Source organism: Bacillus rossius, chromosome 12, assembly GCF_032445375.1.
Source record: "Bacillus rossius redtenbacheri isolate Brsri chromosome 12, Brsri_v3, whole genome shotgun sequence".
Lineage (NCBI taxonomy): Eukaryota > Metazoa > Arthropoda > Insecta > Phasmatodea > Bacillidae > Bacillus > Bacillus rossius.
This window is the reverse complement of record NC_086339.1, coordinates 2350752-2370586: the sequence shown is the minus strand read 5'-3', so window position 1 is coordinate 2370586 and position 19835 is coordinate 2350752. Positions and strand designations below refer to the sequence as shown.

Here is a 19835-nt window from a genome sequence, read left to right as displayed (position 1 = left end):
AAACAAGAATGTAACCATACCAATCACAAACGTCAATAATGCTATAACTGAAGGCACATATCGTTCTTCCACATTCGTCGTAATTTCTCGCCCCTTGCACCACACCACCGCACCAAAATATGGCTGCCACACCTAGGAGGCCAGGAATTCTGGGAGAGATAGATGTCTGTCCACAAGATTGCCAAATCTGAGAAGACATGAAATGTCTGTTAAATGATCAGAAAATTGTTTTAAAGTGGCTAGATCCATTGTCTTATTTTTATATATCTTATATGCACTTAATCAGTTGGCTTCAAATTAATTATCAAAATAGTCGTTCATATGATAATTGTTACAAATTCAATTAAATAATTACTATTGAAAAAATGTGTAATTACCTTCCTTAATGATAATTCTGAAACCTGGATTATTAAGGAAATGACCATCAAAACTGTTAATTTTACTAGTAAAACAATTATGTGACAAACACAAAACTGATGTGACAAATTTAGTAAATTTGGCAACAGTGCGTAGTTTACTTTCATTCCGGATGCCATTCATGTTGTGCTACCTAGCAAATATTATGTTTAGAAAATATTATTTTCGATGACTATTAAGGACGATTTGAGAAGTTCGTGTTTATTTTTCGTTTAAATATTCAGGTAACTATTTGTTGAACGCTAGGAAGAACTTAATATCAGTTAGTATAATGTTTTGATGACAGCGTCATATTGTCCATGATGGTGGTTTGTTAAACAGTAGTGTGAAAGTGAAGTGGTATGACAAGAATTATACAGTGTGGAAATGTGATTGGGTTTTAAAGAGTAAGTTTTCGTTGTAACGAATACAAGAAGAGCGCCACAGTTTATAAGAATTCCATTTCCAACTTTAGATCTTCGTGAAGAATACGTCGAGCTTTGCCGCCCTGTCGTGATTAGGCTTATGGCCACAGGTACGAAATATTTTATAAACATCTATACTTTATATAACTTTGTAGGCCTAGTCATATTCATGTCCCAATATTTTAAAACAATTTTAGAATAATATCTGCCTTTACCATTGTGTATGAAAGTGTGCGTGTGTTTGCTACCGTACTTACGTAAATTCTTATTGGTTATGTTATGAACGGAAGTACAACTCGCACCGTGTTGAACATTTTTGTGAGTTATTATTTTCTACAAAAGCAATTTTAACAACGACCCTTTTAGTTTGTAGTTTATTAGTATGTAGGGCCTATTTTAATTTTTTAAAAAATATACGGAAATTGCGTAATTTTCTGCTACTGTTTACTAATTATCTCAATAGAGTTTTTTAAAGTTATTATTTTAAAACGGGGTGCTTCCGAATAAAAATATAAAATCCATATTTTTACTCTCATGTTTTCTGATGATTCCTAAAACAGCATTGCATTATTTCAGGTAACTTAAGTACTGTTAGTTTACAGTTTTAATAGTTTGCTAGGTTGGGTTATGTTTGACATTTTAAATACTGTAGATACAATCTATGAATGCTTGGGTTATATATGTGTTCAGAGATAACACTGGGCAATATGGACTTATATGTAAGAATTGAACTAACCAGCAAAGTTATTTTCTACCTCTGTAAACTGATAAAATGGTCTTTAAGAAATCCTTAATTTTTGATTGCATGAGAAGGTAAGAACCATGTTTTTTTACAGTTTTTTTTATATCTACAAGGAATTTAGTTTCTGTGAATACATTAAATTCATTAGCAGTATTGGTAATATTTAGCTTTTAATTCATTTCATTTGGTGTTAAAACTTAATGAAATATGTTTTTTCAACGTAAAGAAATAATTTCTACCCCACAATTTTTTTACCCCCTCCTGAAACTATAATGAAAGTTTGACCAATTTGAGTATTTCTCTAAATGACTCAATAAACTATAGGCTACATTAGTTACTCAGTTTCTTCGGAAAATGATGAAAAATAATGAAATGGGTTTAAGTAGAAAGATTCGGTGTGGATACTATAAAGGTTTGGGGAAGCAGAAAGGCACTGGTCAGTGTGACTGCCTGACCTCAGTAGAACCTCAGTGTTGAAGCACACCTCATTGGTGCTTTGTCAGGTATCACCGTTCAGGATGGGAAGCAGTCTCCGAGCTTGATTCCACTAGATGCAAGATTAAACACTGAAGACTAACAGGAGTAGACCTGCAAATTGTTTCCTTTCAAATAAATGTTATTTTGAAGTAGTATCCTTTTTATGAAACATAAACAGACTTCAGAACATGTTTCGAAAATTTGCATAATTTACACATGCCAACAGTGACTTTAGCAAAATCCTTTATTTATGAAAAACATAATTTGTGCCTCATTTTGGCCTCAGTTTTTTTACAGCACTTTAGGATGTAAAAAGTATATTTTATCAAAGGCTATTTTGTATTTTTTTTTTTCAGGCACAAAAGAAGAGCAGTCAGTGGAGCCTAAAGATCGCGGGCCATACTCTTGTCTGGGAAATGCATTGGGTGCAAGCGAAGTCATCAACGATGCTGCAACTTCAACTACTATATCTTCATTGTTTGAAAAGTGTTACGTGACCAAGTTTCCAGGATTCTGCCGATATTAACTCAGAGTTCATGGTACTGAAGCGAGGCAGAACTGTACCGCTGGTACCAGTCATGGGTGAACCATTGAAGAAAAAGCAGAAAGTTAATGCAATCGATAATAAAGAGTGCAGCAATGATAGTGTTGACCAGGATCTTTTCTCGATTCAACAGCATGTGTTGAATCAGTGTCTGTGCCCTTTGTCGGAGAGTGTTTTACGTAAACCATTCCAGACTCAGATTATTTCAGAGACTCAGGGACAGTACAGAGTGCCGATGCTTGCGGAGTGGGATAGGGACCGCATCCTTCTGTTCGTCAGCACTTTGCAGTTGCTCTGTGAAGTTGCGATCAAACAAACCGCGAAAGGAATGATGTGTTCTCGCATCGGGGAAATATGTGATTCGTTGGTGCGAAATGAGTACGGTCTCATAGAGCAATTGATAGACTTTTCCTCCCACGTGGACCCTTTCATTTGCTTTGCGGCGAGTCGGGCTCTTTCTGCTTTTTTCATCGTGTCGAAATCGCACGTCAGTCCCGCCTGGTTGGAAAGCTTGACCGAAAACATCGTGTCGACGACACAATCCCAGCAGATATCGTTCTCTTTGGAAGTGATGAAGCACGTTGTGGAATGGAAGGATCTGGACATGCATCCGCTCGAAGAAGGCAGCGAAGACAAGCCCCCTCCCTCTTGTACCGTCATCAGCCTGAACGATCCGGAGCTACTCGATACGAGCCAAGTCAAGTGCACGTGCATCAAGGCTCTCGAGTCGAAATGGCCGGCCATCGTGAGAAAGTTCGACGGCCTCATCGGTTCCTACTCGGCCGAGAACGAATCGACCATCGTCACTTTCCTGGGACTGTGGGAGACCATCATATCGGTGAAAGCGAATCTGTCGGTGGTGGACACCAAGCCATTCTACGCGCACCTGGAGAACTTGGTGATGCTGCTGAACTCGTCGGTGCCGCCGGGCATCTGGAAGCACCTGCTGGGGCTGTTCAACGAGGTGCTGTGCTACGGGAGCACGCTGGCCCTGCAGGACTCGCTGGCGGAGGAGCCGTGCGCCCTGGCGCACCTGGTGGTGCGCAGCGTCAAGGACTGGCACCTGCTGGAGACGCTCCCCTACCGGGGGGGCAGCGGGCGGTTCGGCGGGGGCGCCGGCGACGGGGACCGGCCCCTGCTGCAGAAGACGGCGCTGCTGGTGCTGAAGAGCGTCGCCGTGACGGTGAAGGAGACGCGCTGCGACAGCTCCAGCGACAGCTCCCTGGGCTCCGAGGCGGACGACGCGGACGCCGACATGGCGGTGATAGAGCGCAGCATCCGCGAGGTGCTGCGCCAGCTGGACCGGTGCGTGAAGGCGCTGCTGCCGTTCCACCCGGAGACCCCGGTGGCCCAGTGGGTGGTGCAGCTGTTCTCGGACCAGGACGACGCGCTGGTGGAGGGCATGGTGTGCTGCCTGGACGTGGCGGTGGGCCTCTTCTACCGCAGCGCGGCGCAGCCGGCCCTCCGGCACGCCCTCAGCCCCGCCGCCACCTTCGCGCAGTTCCTCCGCGCCGTCTCGCACGACCCCGACGTGCTGCTGGACCTGCTCGTGTCCAACGAGACGTGCTTCCTGCTGTACCTGCTGCGGCTGCTGAAGTTCGTGCGCAGGAACTGGGCGGAGTTCGTGTCGTGCTGCGGCCGGGAGCTGGACGACACCATGACGGTGCTCATCGGCCTGCGCTTCAAGATCGACAGGCTTGTCTCCAAGGACCTGTTCCCGTACAACATCAACCCCGTGCTGAGGCTACTGGAGAAGTGCGAGCAGCTCTACGAAGTCAATGACGATTGAAAGTTGTGCCCTTAACACCTCGTTAGTATTAATTTTGAATTTAGTTAGGAATGAAAGTGAAATAAATGTTGCATTTTGCTCTTAAAGTAGCAAAGCTGTTAGGAAGCTTGCTTTAATAATCTGAGATAATTTTGTGTTTGAAATTCACTTTTTATTGCAGTGATCTGGCATTTATTGGTCTTAACTGTTAACATTTTATCACTAATGTTGCACCTTCGAAGAAAATAAGTATTTAATTAGAAGAGTTTGATGACGTTGAGAATTAGATATTTTTATATGCAAGTAAGAGCTGCCATGAGTACTTTTTTACAACTAAGAGAATTTTTGAGTACTTATATTTAATTTATAAATACATATTTTATGGTATTTAAGTTAATTTTTAAGAAAGTTCACTGTCCTACTTTACATATCCATGTATTCTAGCACTATAGCAATCCCATGTTAGTTCTGTACGCGATAGTTACCCTTCCCCTGTACAAACTGACAGATTTATAGTCCCATGTACCTTTGTTACACAGCCAAAGCCATAGCACAGTATCTCATTTTTATGATATTACAAAATTAAATTTTTCTGGCAAGACTAACGTTTAATTAATTCTTTTTTTATTTGACATAAATGCCACCAAATCAGTTTTCATTGAATGATATGGTTGGTATAAAATGATTATGAATTTTAAACAGATGTTTATTTTGATTTTAAGTCAAGGTGGAACATTGATCAGGTTTTGCTAAAGGAAAGAAAATGCACATTACAGAATTCTATTTATGTTTCTTATCCTGGCATACCCTCAGGCTTCTTGTGGCGCAAAAACACGAGTCGCAGCTTTGAAAGATTTGGTATAGTTTGTTTTGTGACATGTATCGGTTTCAGTTCTTTGGTGGAAGTGCATGCGTTATTGAAACTTCAACAAAATTTGTTTGTGTTTGGGTACTGCCTTTATGTTTGTGCATTTTATTTCTAGTCAGAAAATACTCTAAAGTACATTTTTGATTACACATGCAATGCAATGAAAAGGTAATTATTGCTTCAGGAATATCTTAAGTGAATGAAGTCTTTGAAATATGTTACATATTTTGTTTTATGCCTGGGTGGGAAGTATTTCATTTTCTGATCACTGTTTGTCTTCTCCCCTCCCCCCTATTTAGTACATCACTTCTTCCGATGTGAGAGAGCACTTGAATTTCTGTTTTATCTTTTAAAGAGTTAATGTAATATAAATAAAAAAAATATTGTGTGGTCTTCTCTACAAATGTACTTTATAAAATGTAGGTTTTATGTAGGCTACTAAAAATTTTTTGTAAATTAATGTTGTAATTTTCAAGCAGTTGTCGTTTTGCAATTTCATATAACATAAATTTTTACTTTCTTACAGGTTGTAATGAATCGTCACTCACCATTTTGTATCAACTTAAATTTACCATCTCATGAAGTATTTTTTTTTTTTTTTTTTTTTTTTTTAGGAATTTACTATTTTTCCATTCAATGGGTACTTTTTATTTACTTTCATGCGCTTTATTCAGAGTGATAAAAAAATGTGTGTTGCATGGATAACATCACTTGTCACAACTTATTTAAAAAGATCCTTCCTTGCTGTATATATAGATCCTCTAAATGTTAGTCACAAATAACGTCAGATTTTTTATACCCAAATTATTCCATAGTTTTATAGATCAAGAAATGGAAGATATTTAGTTGTAATTAGTGCATTGCAGTCAACTATTCAATGAAATTTGTGCGAAACATGAGTCAAAAGGAGAATTTACACAGTGACCTGTTTTGGTAGGTTTCAATACCGATGCTTTCAGCATTCACTTGTTACACAGTTAATAGAAAACTGAAATGTGATAAATACTAAACAATTTTTAGATGAATTTAAAGAACTTTAAATTGACAAGTTCTTTTTTTTTTTTCCTTTAAAATTTATTTATAAAATAACTTAGATATAATCATACTAAAAATATTTAACCCTACCTTTAAACATTTTCAATTTAAATAATTGTAAATCAGTTATTTAAACCAAGTATTTTAGTTAGCTGCAAACAAAAAAAATTCGGAATTAACACCACACCTTTTTGTTTGTACTGAACACAAATACTTTTTACCTACATGTTTTACTATAAAGGTGAAAATAACCTTTTATTATATTGAAAACTAATGAAATTCAGGCATTAATTTTTAGTATCAAATGAGTTATATCACCATCACAAAATCCATCGATTCTAATATTTAGGATTAAAATTTTTTTTTATTTAGCATATTTATGTATTTGCTTTCCTGTTAATTATGGTTTGGATCACTTTCACTAATAGTTGAAAATCACTTAATTTAGTAGTGCCTGTCACATTGGCTATGCTTTATCATTGTTTTATTAGCATTACCGGCATGTTTGTGGTTAGTTAGTAATTAAATTAAGTGCACAATAGAACAAAGGTTTTTTTTTCTTTTCATTTTAGTGTGCTGTTAAATTTCATGGACTTAATTTTTTTTTTTTAGATGTTTGTTGTCATGCTGCAGGATCATGGAGTGAATTGGAAGTAAATCCCAGAAACTAAAATAATACACAAGATTTTAGTTGTAGTTTTAGGGAAAAAAAAATTAAATTTAAAGTACAGTGGAACCTCGTTAGCCCAAACTCCTCTATTCTTAAAACCAAATAATCCAAACAGAAATCTGCAAAAAAAAAAAATTAAAATTATAAATGTTCTGAAATGAGTGGAGATCAATGAAAAACTCTGATACAATTTATTAAATGTGTTTGAGTAATGTTGTAAGAGTATTGATTGATTCAAACCACCATGCATAAAAATTTCTTGTGCATAACATAAATGATTGAATATTCTGTACAAATATTTGCACAATACTTATGGGTAGACAGTAAAATTTAATGTAATCCTGTACTAGAATCAATATATGGTTTTCTGCCCTATTTAGGCTAAAGATACAACAGTGAATTAACCCCCGATTTTCGCTGATTCAAACAGGCCTCTGTTCCATTTAGTTCGGACTGGTGAGGCTCTACTGTATATAACTATTTTTACCGCAAAAAAAGAACTGGTTTTTAACTTTTGGAACCATGTAAATTCAGAAAAAAAAATCCTAAGTTACTGAAGTAACAATTATCCTTTTATGTCTTGATATAGTCTGATGGAACAAGTGCAAGACAGGCTGATTTGAGTGGAGTTTTTGGGCATTCCTTTACAAAAATGACTGAAGACAATTCCGAAATGTTTGTTAGCTCGAACGTACTGTACTTCCCATTGACTGTGCCCAAGACGTTAGTCGACTCTCTTCTGACACAGCTATGGTGATTTCTCTAGCTGAGTTCATGAAAAGAAAATCCTTAAGAGACAGATTGCTGTATTATGACTCTTGGCAAGAAAACTGATTGCAAAAAGATAAAAGTCAACAGTTGAGAAATTTTACTGATTTGCCTGATTTTATTCCTCTCCCATCCCTCTTTTTCTTGTATACTTACCTAATTCACATATATGTGTGCAGAATCAATTCTTAACAAAAGGCATTATCTTCACCTAATAAAAGATAGTATCTAAAAGCAAGTAATAATTATTTATTCTTGGCACGTCACTTGTCATTTAACAGCTTCTTTAGCCAATAAGTAGCAACAAGATTTTTATGGTTTTATTTTTAGTCCAATTTCATTTTTAAAATACAGAAGTTTGGTGTTATTGTTTTTATTTTTTATAAAAGCTGTTTTGTAATGCTAAACCAACATAGTGGTAAATTTATACGCTGCATTTTTACATTAAAATAATCTGTTTTAAGTTGGTTTAAAAGGGATACATTCAGAACAATAAAAATGTGAGAATTTGTGGTTTGAAAGTGATTCAATAAGAGATGAATGCATAAAAAGACAAATTAAATTAATTTTTCTCATCCATACTCTTTTGTAAAAAAATTTACTGGAAATAATGTCTTGAATTTAAAACATTATTAGATTAATTTCTTATGATTTGAATTAAGTTTTGATTAGATGCTACTTAATTCCATGATTTAACGTGCATTTCTATGCTATACACTGTTATTACAGTTTATTATAACTCACCATATAATCTTGTCCATACCAATAAGGTATGTATGTCACCTGTTGCACTTCCATTCACACATAGTGTAGACTTTTGTTGCCACAATTGTACGTTAAACAGAACCAAACTTCAATAAATAACATCTTTTCATCAAAACTTCAATACTTGATATGTGCATTCTCACCCAGAGAATTTAGTATTGGAATGAAAATGTGCTTAGTTACTGATACATCTGTAGGTAAATAATTTACAGGAGGTTGTGATGTTATTATCAATTAAATGTACATTTAATAATGCTGTACTACTAGGCGTTCTATTATTTATTGAGATGGAGAAAATTATATAGACAAATGTTTGTTCACTTTTGAACAATTTTTTTTTTACTAAAATTTATGTACAAAAGCATTAATTTATATAAATTATTGTGTATATTATTTTGCCTGTTACTTTCTTAGAAAGAAATTATGCTATTCGTAATTTTTTTTTTTAATTTTAATGATTCCTGTTTTGTGTGTAGTGTGTCCACCACGTGTTCATAAGCTGTTGCAACACAATTTTGTACATTGAGATGCTCTTAAGGACAAAAAATATAATGTTTACAAAATCTTACGACTTTTCTTGTACATGACTTACGTAATTTTCTTCTTTGTTAGCTGACACTAATCATACTCCTCTTGATTTTTGCTGAGGGTTAATCTGAATTAGTTTTTGGATTCAATGTTCAATATAGAAGAGGTGACTGAATTATGTTGTTTCCTTAGTGAATATTTTATAATTTTATGAAATTTTCATGTATTAAAAGACATTTGGATAGCAAAGTGGAACTATCTGCAACAATATTTGCAGAAAAAAATATTGTATATGGTGCTTCATAATTTTTTTTCTTCAAATTTTTGTTTATTTTTACCTGAAGCCATCAAAAATTGCAACAATGTTTTAAAATGAAAGAATTTAATTTACCTGCACCTTACTGTACCCTTGTCTTAAGACATTTGCAGGCTTGCACAATTGCTTTAAGCAAACATTTTCTGGTTCGACATAATATCCAGGTTAACATATTTTATTCCCAAGAATTTGTGAAGGAGGGGGATTATGTTCTGATGTAAATTCATGAATTGATAGCTGACCAACTGCCATGTTTGTTGTAACAAATCCTGATTTACTGTCTCATGAAAGAATCAGCTTAATTTATACTTTACTCAAAAGTTGAGATGCTAGTGTCAATTGAAATCCAAACTGGATTTTTTGATTTAAAAAATTCAGTACAAAGATACGTTTAAGAATAATTTTTTTCTGTACATTCGTAGATTCTTCATTTGGTACCAGTTCTTGAAATTTTCCAAACTGAAAAAAATTATGCTAGTTGGTGGCATTTCAGGTTATCCCGAGTATAAATGATATGTTAACAGCAAAAATTACTTACTCTTAAGTATTTGTCTTATTTTACCTAAGTTGAAGATAAAAAAATAATATTATGGGAGGAGACCCAGCTAAAATAGTGTTACGAGGCTGTCAGATGTAAAACCCCGCTTCCTTGAGGCGAGCGACAGTAGTAGTATGAAAGTTAGAACGAAACAAAGAACGGACAAGAGAAGGTGAAGAATGAAATGAAGATTAAAATTGATGACATCAAGATAGGTGAAGAGATGCGTAGGCACCAAGAAATGAAGTTGCAATATGAGATGAAGATAGACCAAGAAGAGATGAAGAGGCACCAAGTAGAGATGAAGGTAGACCAAGGAGAGTTGATAATTGACTGAGAGATGATGATGATGATGATGAACCAAGGAGACAAAACAAAAAGGCCAGAAATAAAAGCAGGTTGAAATAATGGCTGTGAATGAAGAAAAAGAAAAAGGAGAAGCCAGCAAGATGTGGGAAGGTAAAATGCAATGTTCAGGACGGTATCTGGCCTGACATGTGGTGACTGTGTTCCGGAAGTATCGCCGAGTTGTTGTAAAGATGGAGACCTGGTGTGGCTGTTGAACTGCCATGGCCCAAACTTCGAGAGGCATGGGAAGGCCCTTAATGAAGTGCTGAAAACAATGAATTAAAGAAAAAAAAAGAGCGAGGATAACGCGGACTAATTAAAGGTGGTTCGTTCTGTTCGATTGAAAGAACACACTTGAAGAGGTGTATCACGTTAGGGACAAACAGGTTTAACGAGGCTGCCAGAAACTAAGTCCAGCCAGCCGGGCCGGCGTGCAGGCCAGGCGGATTCCTAGGGAAAACCTAGCCTCCTTGAGGGGTGTGATAAAGGTAGCACCTGCCCCTATCACTACTCGGAAATCCCATTAGCAGCCTTTCCAAAGAACCCCGGACGTCTCTTTGTAGTGTCTGGTTTTCCAGGTTCACAGATCACCTTTGAATCAAAGGGTGTAACTAGGATCCTATTGTTCTGATAGATTCGAGTGTTTTAAGTCAGAGGACTTTACGGATGTGACATTTTGGAGGGCCACGAGACTTTTCCATGGGTAACGCTGGCAGGTATGCAAGGTGGTGCCGACCTGCGTTGAGAGAGGCTGGCAGAGATACCAGCTAGACCTTGGAGTGATACGAGAGTGAAGTGATGAGGGCGAGTGACCCTCGCGATGGGCTTTGTGTACAAGTAACGGAGCATCAGGGACAGTTTGCAGTGTGGCAGACAAGTGCGAAGCAGTGTATTGGGACTGAGGTACATGGCAACAATAAACAGTATAGTGAGCCACTTTCCTCTTTCGCAAAGTGATGTGGTATCATCAATATGTAGTATTGCTACCACAATGGGGGTTGAAGTGTTCGTCGAATACTAGGGCGCCACCACATGTATAACGGGCATGTGGACCCAGCTACTCTGTTCTCAGGGCCGTGACGTAGCCCGTGTGTGGCGAGGCCCGTTCCCCCTGTAGCACTGAAAACCTCCGAGAATGACGACAGGTGCATGAAGCTCCTTCCTCTTGCAGCGCTTGCGACTCGCTGACCGTTTGTCCTCGCTCTGCAACTCTCTGGAGCGGAGCACTGACGTCACATTGGCGGGCACGGGCCGACAGACGCACGCACGCACACACTTCGGCGGGCGGTCGTAGAGGGTGGGGGTGGAAGGACGGGGCTCGCAGCGTGTAAGGGGAGAGGTGGTGGCACATCGGGCTCAGAAGGGCGCAGCCCGGGACAATGTCAGTATTAATCTGTATGGGTTGGAGGCAGATGTACTTAGTGCCACCAAATGATGGTAGATAGAATGTACATCATCATCATACAATTAAAATATCTTACGTTGTAAATTACATTGAGAATACCTTGCCTACAGCTTAGAGAACAGAACAAAATTCCACAAATAACTGTAAGCCTAACAATTAGTGGTAATGTAAAATAATGTAAGTTTTGTTTTATTTTGAAGGTAATTCCCATTTTCAAAACGATCTTACCAGTATTTTACAATTTATAAATCATGTTTACTACTGAACCCCAAGAAACTAGACCACCAAAAATTACACCTTTAATTTATTTTTATGATTTTCTGACAAAAGATTTTTGCAACATTCCAAATATTATTTTTTAAAGTCTAATGTAATATATATAATATATAAAAGACACAATACATAACAATGAATTTGTACTGGCTGGGTACCAAAACACAAAATTCTTTCATAATAAAGGTAATATTAATATATTGACAAATCCTGACTATATTAATAAACAATAAAAATCAAATATAAAAAAATTATAGGCATTAGCGTAAACAAGTCTTGTATATTGAGAGCAAGGTGAGGTCTCCATCGCACTGACACGTAACGTCGCAGATGCACAAGTCCAGCGTGCTACGTGTCGTAGTCTTCATCGATACTCGTATCCTGCTGCACTTTCGTAACAAACGCCGAGTTCGCAGCAAAGTCACCTTTCTGGTCGGAGAACGGGTCGGTTTGATTTTTCGCTCCGGGGACAGAAACGGGGTCCACTCGAGAGTTCGAACCTGCTGCACTTCCCACCGAGTCACAAGAGTTTTCCTTGGAAGGCACGCCCTTGGCCTCGGCGGGACAGCCGGCCAATTGCAGACTCTCCGTGGACAACCGGCAGCTCGGAACAGCCACGGGTTTGCTGGAAGGAAACAACGTGTCAAGTCCGCAAGCCCCTCAAAGGCAGTCCATTAAATACCCTCAAAAAATAAAAATAAAAAATGTAACTCAGTACATATGATAGAAGTGTAACTCATTTGGCAATTCAAACCTGGACTCGTATGTATATCGTAAGGGGTGAAAACGGCAGAGAGTGAGAAATAAATATGAATAAAGAAAATTGTTACTTCAAAATAACTGCACAGGATATCAATATATATTGATCAATCAATAATGATTAACAAACACTAGATATTACTTACAGTATAAATATTCACACAAAAAAACTGTGCATGTTTCTGTTTCTTCGAACAATTCTGCCATTTTGAACACGCCAAGTCTGAACGAAGCATGAAATTCATAACAGGTAGCGCTATCTACGCAGAAAAAGCAGGGACTGTCTCAACAGCGCTCTCTACGCTGCTGGTTGAACAAGGAGGAACGCGAGCGCGCTGGTAGCAAATATAAAATTCAAGCTGCTCACAGCTGACTGTATAAGATACCTATATCTATTTTCTGAAACAAGCGCGTATGCACACCCTTTGTTTTATTCTTTCGTTCATCTATCTCTCTCAGTTCTATTTTTTTTTTTGGCAGGGGACAAATCATTGCTCAAACTATTGCTAAGCGAAAGTCTCTGAAATATGAACATGATTGCTAAGAAAAAAACCTCCATGAAACAATATAATAATGAGCATCGCAAACACTTCAACTATGGATGTTGCATGTGGAATGTAGTTGTAACAATAGAAAAATTCATAAATGTATTACATATGATCTGAGATTTACAAATCATTCTGTAATTACAATAATACCCTCCGTAACGTCCGTACAAATCTGGTCATGTCTGCTCGCACTGCACTGATTCGAGATCACTGTTCACGAACCCGCCACGACTGTCCTCCAGCTCAAAGTTTTCCCATGATCTTTGCTCGGCGCTCAAAAAACACAACGGTGCAACAGAAAAATGTGATCGAACAAATTATTGAAACGAGATCACGCCTCAACTTTCATGTTGCAACTGGCCGTGAGAAAGGTAAGCAATACAACGCTCGCCCGGGCACCGGCAAGTTGTCAACTCAACCAGTGGCGTAGCCAGGATTTGTGTATGGGGGGTGTTAAGAAGCATCCCCCCCTCCCCCCCCCCCCCCCCCCCCCCGTATTAAAGCGGTGGGTCCGGGGGTCCTCCCCCAGGAAAATTTGGATTTTAAGGTGTAAAATAATGCTATTTTAGCAGTTTTCGGTACTTATATTTAAATATTGTAATGGTAAAATTTTTATTAATTTTAATAAGAAATTTGTTTGAGTGATGAATAAGAAATTAATTAAAGATTTGGTGCTAGGGGGGGGGGGGGGGTGTTTGAACCCCTAAAACCCCTCCCTGGCTACATCCCTGAACTCAACCCATCTTTGGTACGTGAAAGCTGCCCGCTGTGATCCCATGAAGTGCCGTGCAATTATGCCTGTTAAGTTCAAAACTTAAAGAATTCCTACCTTTCGTCTCCCTCGGATGGCGATACATCGGGCACCGCCTTCACCAAGTCCTTCAGGAAGTCGAATCTGCTTTCAGAGAGTATGCACTGTTTCCTGAAGTAAGGCCGACATGAGAAAAAAAAAATTAATTAATTAATGAGTCAGAAGTAAAACTACGAGCCACACTATTCTCTTGTGCACAAGTGTTGTTCTTCTCGGACTACAATCAAATTATAATCATTACAAAAATATAATACGCTTTGCTAGCTATCATCAAAACACTTTATTATGAAGCAATTAATAAAAATTTTACTCTTAACCCTTTATAAAACATTGTGCATATATTGTGTATCTCAATGAAAAAAAAAATTTTTTAGTCAAAAGAATATTACAGTACATAAGTAATGTTCATTTGGTTTTTATAAAATTATTTATTAAATGTTAATATATTCTTTGAGAATCAGAACCAAATTTTTGAATTATTAAATTTAATTCGTAGTGAAAAAAGTACGACATCCACTCAAACACACAGCATAACCTTGAAGATAAAGTTTCATATATATAGGTGAGATATCCTCAAATGTATCATACATTCAAAAATAGGACCACCTTGGATATCAACTGGCACTGAAAACAAATCCACGTGAAATATATAAAAGAGCAACTTTGGTTGTTAGTATGTACAATAGCCTACACAATACCTGATTTTATTTACACTAAAAAATCTTCATTTTATATTATTATAATGAATTAACACAATAAAAATATTAATTCACAATTTCATGTGTGGAATTGTTTGGTATGCAGTTATGTGCAACATGGTCATTTAAACATTATACATCCTTTTAAAATAAACAGGAAAAGTTACTGAATAACCGAACACTAGTTTGGCTAACAGGAAAAATTCACAAAAATAAATACAATATACAAATGAGGTGAGAATGTACGAAAAACAATAATATTAACAGAAAAAAATGTGAGTGAGTGTTTCAGGACTTGTCATTGATGTATAAACATCTAACCTCGGTAATGAGCAAAATTCATGTGCTGATATATTGTTTATGATGCAAATAAACTTATAATACGAAACCCGGACACCAATTTAACGCAGAATTCTTAAAAATAATGCTGAGCACAAATATATATAAACAAAATATTCACTTTTCACAAACCAAAATTTCTAGAAGAAAATCTCTCACACACACTTTCTACACTCGCCGCTATAATTCGCTACCCGAACTGTGAATGCACAGATATCAGCACGAAACCGACAAAATTTTCAAACTATTACATAAAAGCGAAAAAGACATGAAAAAAATCCTGAACACTGGCTTTCGACAAGGAATTTTATTAAAATACTGTACATTTGTTAAAATTCACTAAACCGTTAATACTATACCAGAAACGTTAGAAGTCATACTTCTATGGCATTACTAAAATATGAACCTGAAACATTTTAAAACACACGCTAACCCTAAGTATGTGTTTCTATATTTGTTGCTTAAACAACTGAAATCAGTCTATGAATACTTCCTGCTTACAAACCTTACCTTATAGAGCATATTGAACATCATTATTACATGATATATTATGTTATTAAAAAAAAAGTAAAATAATTTTTTCCACTGATAATGTTTGAACCACATCGAACATTCTCTCAACTGCTTTTCCCGCTGTGCTATTGGGATTTTGCAAGCAGAATATGTATTACAATCAGTTTTCTTACGTATATTAAAAGCTGTAATTACTTTTTACTATGACTATTCTAGTTTACCAAATATATTCCAGGGTAGTTTCACTTTCATAAAGTTTCATTCGGCACACCAATACATTTGGTATCTCCCGTAATGTTTACGAAAGAAACTATATTAAGGCCCCAGCCCACCCGGACACACACGCGGTGCGCAGAGCTTCAGGAAAAACAACGCAATTTCAAAACTACTCAAGATATCCCAGTGGGGCCTGCTTACGAAAAGCATTTAAGAGTTCGCTGAGGGCTGAAAAGTACTTTTGATTTCGGATTAAGTTTTTAAACTATAGTTTTAGAAGAGTTAAAATGGCTAAAACGCATGTTTTCAGAGTAATTTTTAGGCGTAAAACAACCAGTACAGATTCTTGAAAGCATTTAAAGGACTTGCATTACACCTTTATCTTCATTTCTCAGCCGTATAATGCTACGGTCACCACTCAGATCTCGCAGTTATCCTGTGACGACGAGAAGACTGCGCGCCAGTCCAGAGGAGACACCGCGCTAGAAGCATCAGCGAGCGTCGCACTTATCATCCCGCCTCGCCGACACACATACACCCCTGACGAGGCGGGCCCCTTAAGGGTTTATGTTGCTAAACGTGGGTCCGCCATCATCACAATCTCAGCTCTACATTCACCCATTTCCGTTCTTTCGACCTCCGTTCCATTCTCTAAATCACTCCTACCAGATGCCGCATACCGAGAGCTCAGATGCTTACACATCAAAAGTTATGCACATAAGTCTACGTACATGTGTGAAGGTGTTAGCGTCCTCGCATGTTTGGCGTTTGTTATTTCTATGGTCCTCTTGAGAAGTGACTCCACAAACAACTCCAGAGTTCTGGGTGCAAGGCATTAAGGACAGACACAAAACACTGCTCCGGCTTTCTGATTCTCATTCCTGTTCACCACTAATTACAGTACTAAAAACATAAATAAATATATAAACAAACAGAACTAAGAGCTGTTGTTAAAGTCTAATTTTTTTCTTTCTTAAGATATCAAAGGTTTAGAATACAGTATGTCCACACAAATATGTAATATAACTCTCTAAGATTTAACCCTGATTCTCTATGACCACAATTACAAATTGTCATGATCTTTTTTTTTTTTTGAATAGCCTAAATTACTTATTTGGCATTTTCCTGAAATAAATAAATAAAATACAGCCTCCACAATTTTCATAGCTTGCCTAATTCAAACAGAACTTTGCATACACCATTTCATAGTAAGTATAACACCACCTGAAGAAAAAAAAAATTGCTTTCACAACCTGGGTGATAAGATATTGGAGCATAGCCTTCCCCCTCAAATTATGTACTATTAATGGGAAATTCCAAGATTTTTCCAGGATTTCAAATAATTCCCTGATTTTCCTTGGCTAATCCTGGAATAACTGGGTATTTTTCATAGAAAAATTATTTTAATAAAATATGAATATGATTAAACCAATTTATTTTTACACCCACTTTAATAACCATATTTGTGATCAACTATAGCTGTATCCGAATATTAGCCTAATGGATCCCTTTAACTAAGGCATTAGAAGTGCAGCGTAGTGGATACGGCCAACTTTGCATTACTTCCCAATTCTCATAAGGGATGCGTCCACTGAAATCAAGATTTATAGGGATGCGACACTTGTATCCACTAATGCATCATTAAATACATTAACTTCGGAATTTAGAGTTTTATTAATTTTGTATATAATATTACTTTAGAATTTTGGCATCAGATTTGTTAAAAAAAAGCATACGTGATAACTCAGAGACAAATAAAAATGTTAATACAAATTACTGAAAGGCGAACATAAACTTACAGGGGTATTTAAATCTCATTATGAATATTTAGGATACTAGAGATACATAATTTTTTTTTTTGATCCCTGACATTTATAACATATTATTTACTACATCAAATTTTTTAAACTGGTTGTTATTTACGTTTTGCTGATTATTCGTAGATATCACGACTTAAAATGGCTACATGCACATTAGTGCAACCAACTGTCAATAGCATAACTGTGCTAGCAGTAGAAGTATTCGGATACTATATATATTGATTTGAAATGTGCCCTTCACATTGTGGCTGCATTTGCTAGGGGATGAAATCGACGCATCCATATGTATTCGGATATAGCTTATAGGTCAGCTGACCCCCCGCTAATTAATAATGGTCTTAATTCTATGGCACGAAAGACGAAAAAGGATATAGATGATGACGGGAACCGCTTGTGCGACCTTCCCCACCTCTTCATCTGTCTGCATGATTTTCTTGATTCGCCCCTGAGGAGACAAAAATTTCACATGTTAATGGCACATGAGTAAAGTTTTGAATGAATACATGCCAATTTGAACATTATAAGTCATCTTGAATGTATAGTATTTAATTTTGTGTCTGTTGGAGTTAAACTCCTGTGTATTATTCATCAAGAGGCAATGCTGGCACTGGTGTTTAAGTTTTATGTTGAACGTGACATGAATAGGTTTTTCAAAACAGTATTATGTAACATTGGAAGAAAGACTGAATCAAATAACTCACTGGTTGTGAGGGTCTTTGAAATCACAGAAAATTATGTTGTTTGATATATAAATATAGGCTAATGTTTACCATATTATTAAAATTATTAATAATATACAAATATCACAAATACAAATATACATAACGATCACTTCAGTAAAGAAAGGCATTTTAAAAAGGTCTTTCTATAGAATTAAATAACCTAATTCAACTCACACCGATTGAAAATTTAAACATGGAAACACGTCTAACATCTCAAAACTTACTTGCAAATAATATTTTTGTGATAAATAATTATTGAGCACAAAAGTTTTACATACAGTTGTAAACATATGATATATATTTGGCGCCTAATTGTATTACTACAATTACTTACAGCAGGAAAACGGGCGTTATATTTTTTCTTCTTACTAGGCATTTAAAACACACTAATTTATAATCGCAGCGGATTTTATACAGGAGGATGAGACAAAGTTTTAAAATTATATCATACACCACAAATTATCATTCCCACATTTTCCATTACGCAAGTTCCAAACAAACAAACAAACACCAACGAATAACACAGACGGCCTTGGATAACACAGCCATAACATTACACTAAATGCTATGAGGAAAAAAAAAAACTGATAATTTATCACGTGACAAAAGGATAAATTATATTATTTGTGCTCCTGTATATTTTTTGTTTACATTTATTTAACAAATTTTTACAATTTTTATATTTATATAAAATAACATTTAATTTTTATTGTTCGCTTCAGTTTGCTAATGTATTACTATTAGTTATGGTAACCAACATTGTGCTATGCAACTTAAAAATACTGCATTGATTTCATAAAAAAAAAATACTTCTTACATAGTCATATAGTCCACCATAATAAAAAAGATTCTAAAAATGTATTAAATTATTTAATTAATTATGGCTACTGCCTGCTACTGGGTAGGTCGAGATGACACAGACGGTGAGCCGGGTGCCAACTAGCAAATTAGTGGTGTTGTCATCATACTAGTCTGCAACGCAGTGTTTCGTTTATTTGGTGAATACCTGTTCCCAAATTAAAACTAACAATATTTTAATCAGGTGGAATTCCAACAAAAAATATTCATTACGTACTGGATCAGTTACTATGCCTTAAAACATTTGAGAAACACTGTCAAGCAAGACGATTTTCCTTCCCCTTGAAGTCTAGTGAAGCCCTTCTCTTTCTACCCGCATCGCCGTATCCCATTCACACACACCTCAACATAACATGTGGCGACATTTGTTGGCAAGAAGCAGAACTTCTTGGAACATTTATTACTTTAAAATGAAAAAAAAAAACAACTAACTTTTGCTGATGGATTATATAAAATCTTGTTTAGGTATTTTTGACAATTTGAAACTCTTAGTATGCATCTGGTATTAGTTGCAAAAGCTAATATGGATTTCGCAACATTGCTTGCAACTATATCGATAGGTCACTGGTACCTTGAGAAAAAATGTCAAGCACCAATTAGATGACAGGGTATATTTTGGCTGCAGAAAGTGCCAGAAATCCTTTGCTCGAAGATATATCTTCAATTAACATCGCAAGATCTGCAC

General features: G+C 36.5%; 3 protein-coding genes across 4 annotated transcripts in view; 1 reads left to right on the top strand and 2 right to left on the bottom strand.

Moving 5' to 3' along the window:
* The window catches only part of LOC134537348 (serine/threonine-protein kinase Genghis Khan), an 82596-nt gene extending 82236 nt beyond the window's left edge, over positions 1–360 (bottom strand). For both annotated transcript variants that reach the window (XM_063377690.1, XM_063377689.1), the window contains exon 1: positions 21–360. The gene's annotated coding sequence lies outside the window, so the exon portion shown is untranslated. The remainder of the gene's footprint in view (positions 1–20) is intronic.
* On the top strand, positions 360–9021 carry LOC134537349 (protein lines). The gene is made up of 2 exons (XM_063377692.1): positions 360–931; positions 2397–9021. Exon 2 carries the CDS (start codon positions 2577–2579, stop codon positions 4371–4373), a length of 1797 nt encoding a protein of 598 aa, XP_063233762.1. The 5' UTR covers positions 360–931; positions 2397–2576; the 3' UTR covers positions 4374–9021.
* A 2858-nt stretch (positions 9022–11879) lies between these two features.
* LOC134537347 (dr1-associated corepressor) lies at positions 11880–18848 on the bottom strand. Its single transcript, XM_063377688.1, has 5 exons — positions 18627–18848; positions 17943–18015; positions 16482–16575; positions 14003–14095; positions 11880–12491 (listed from the first exon to the last, which is right to left on the bottom strand). The coding sequence occupies exons 1-5, from the start codon at positions 18666–18668 to the stop codon at positions 12215–12217; spliced, it is 579 nt and encodes a 192-aa protein (XP_063233758.1). The 5' UTR covers positions 18669–18848; the 3' UTR covers positions 11880–12214.
* Positions 18849–19835: the final 987 nt, after the last annotated feature.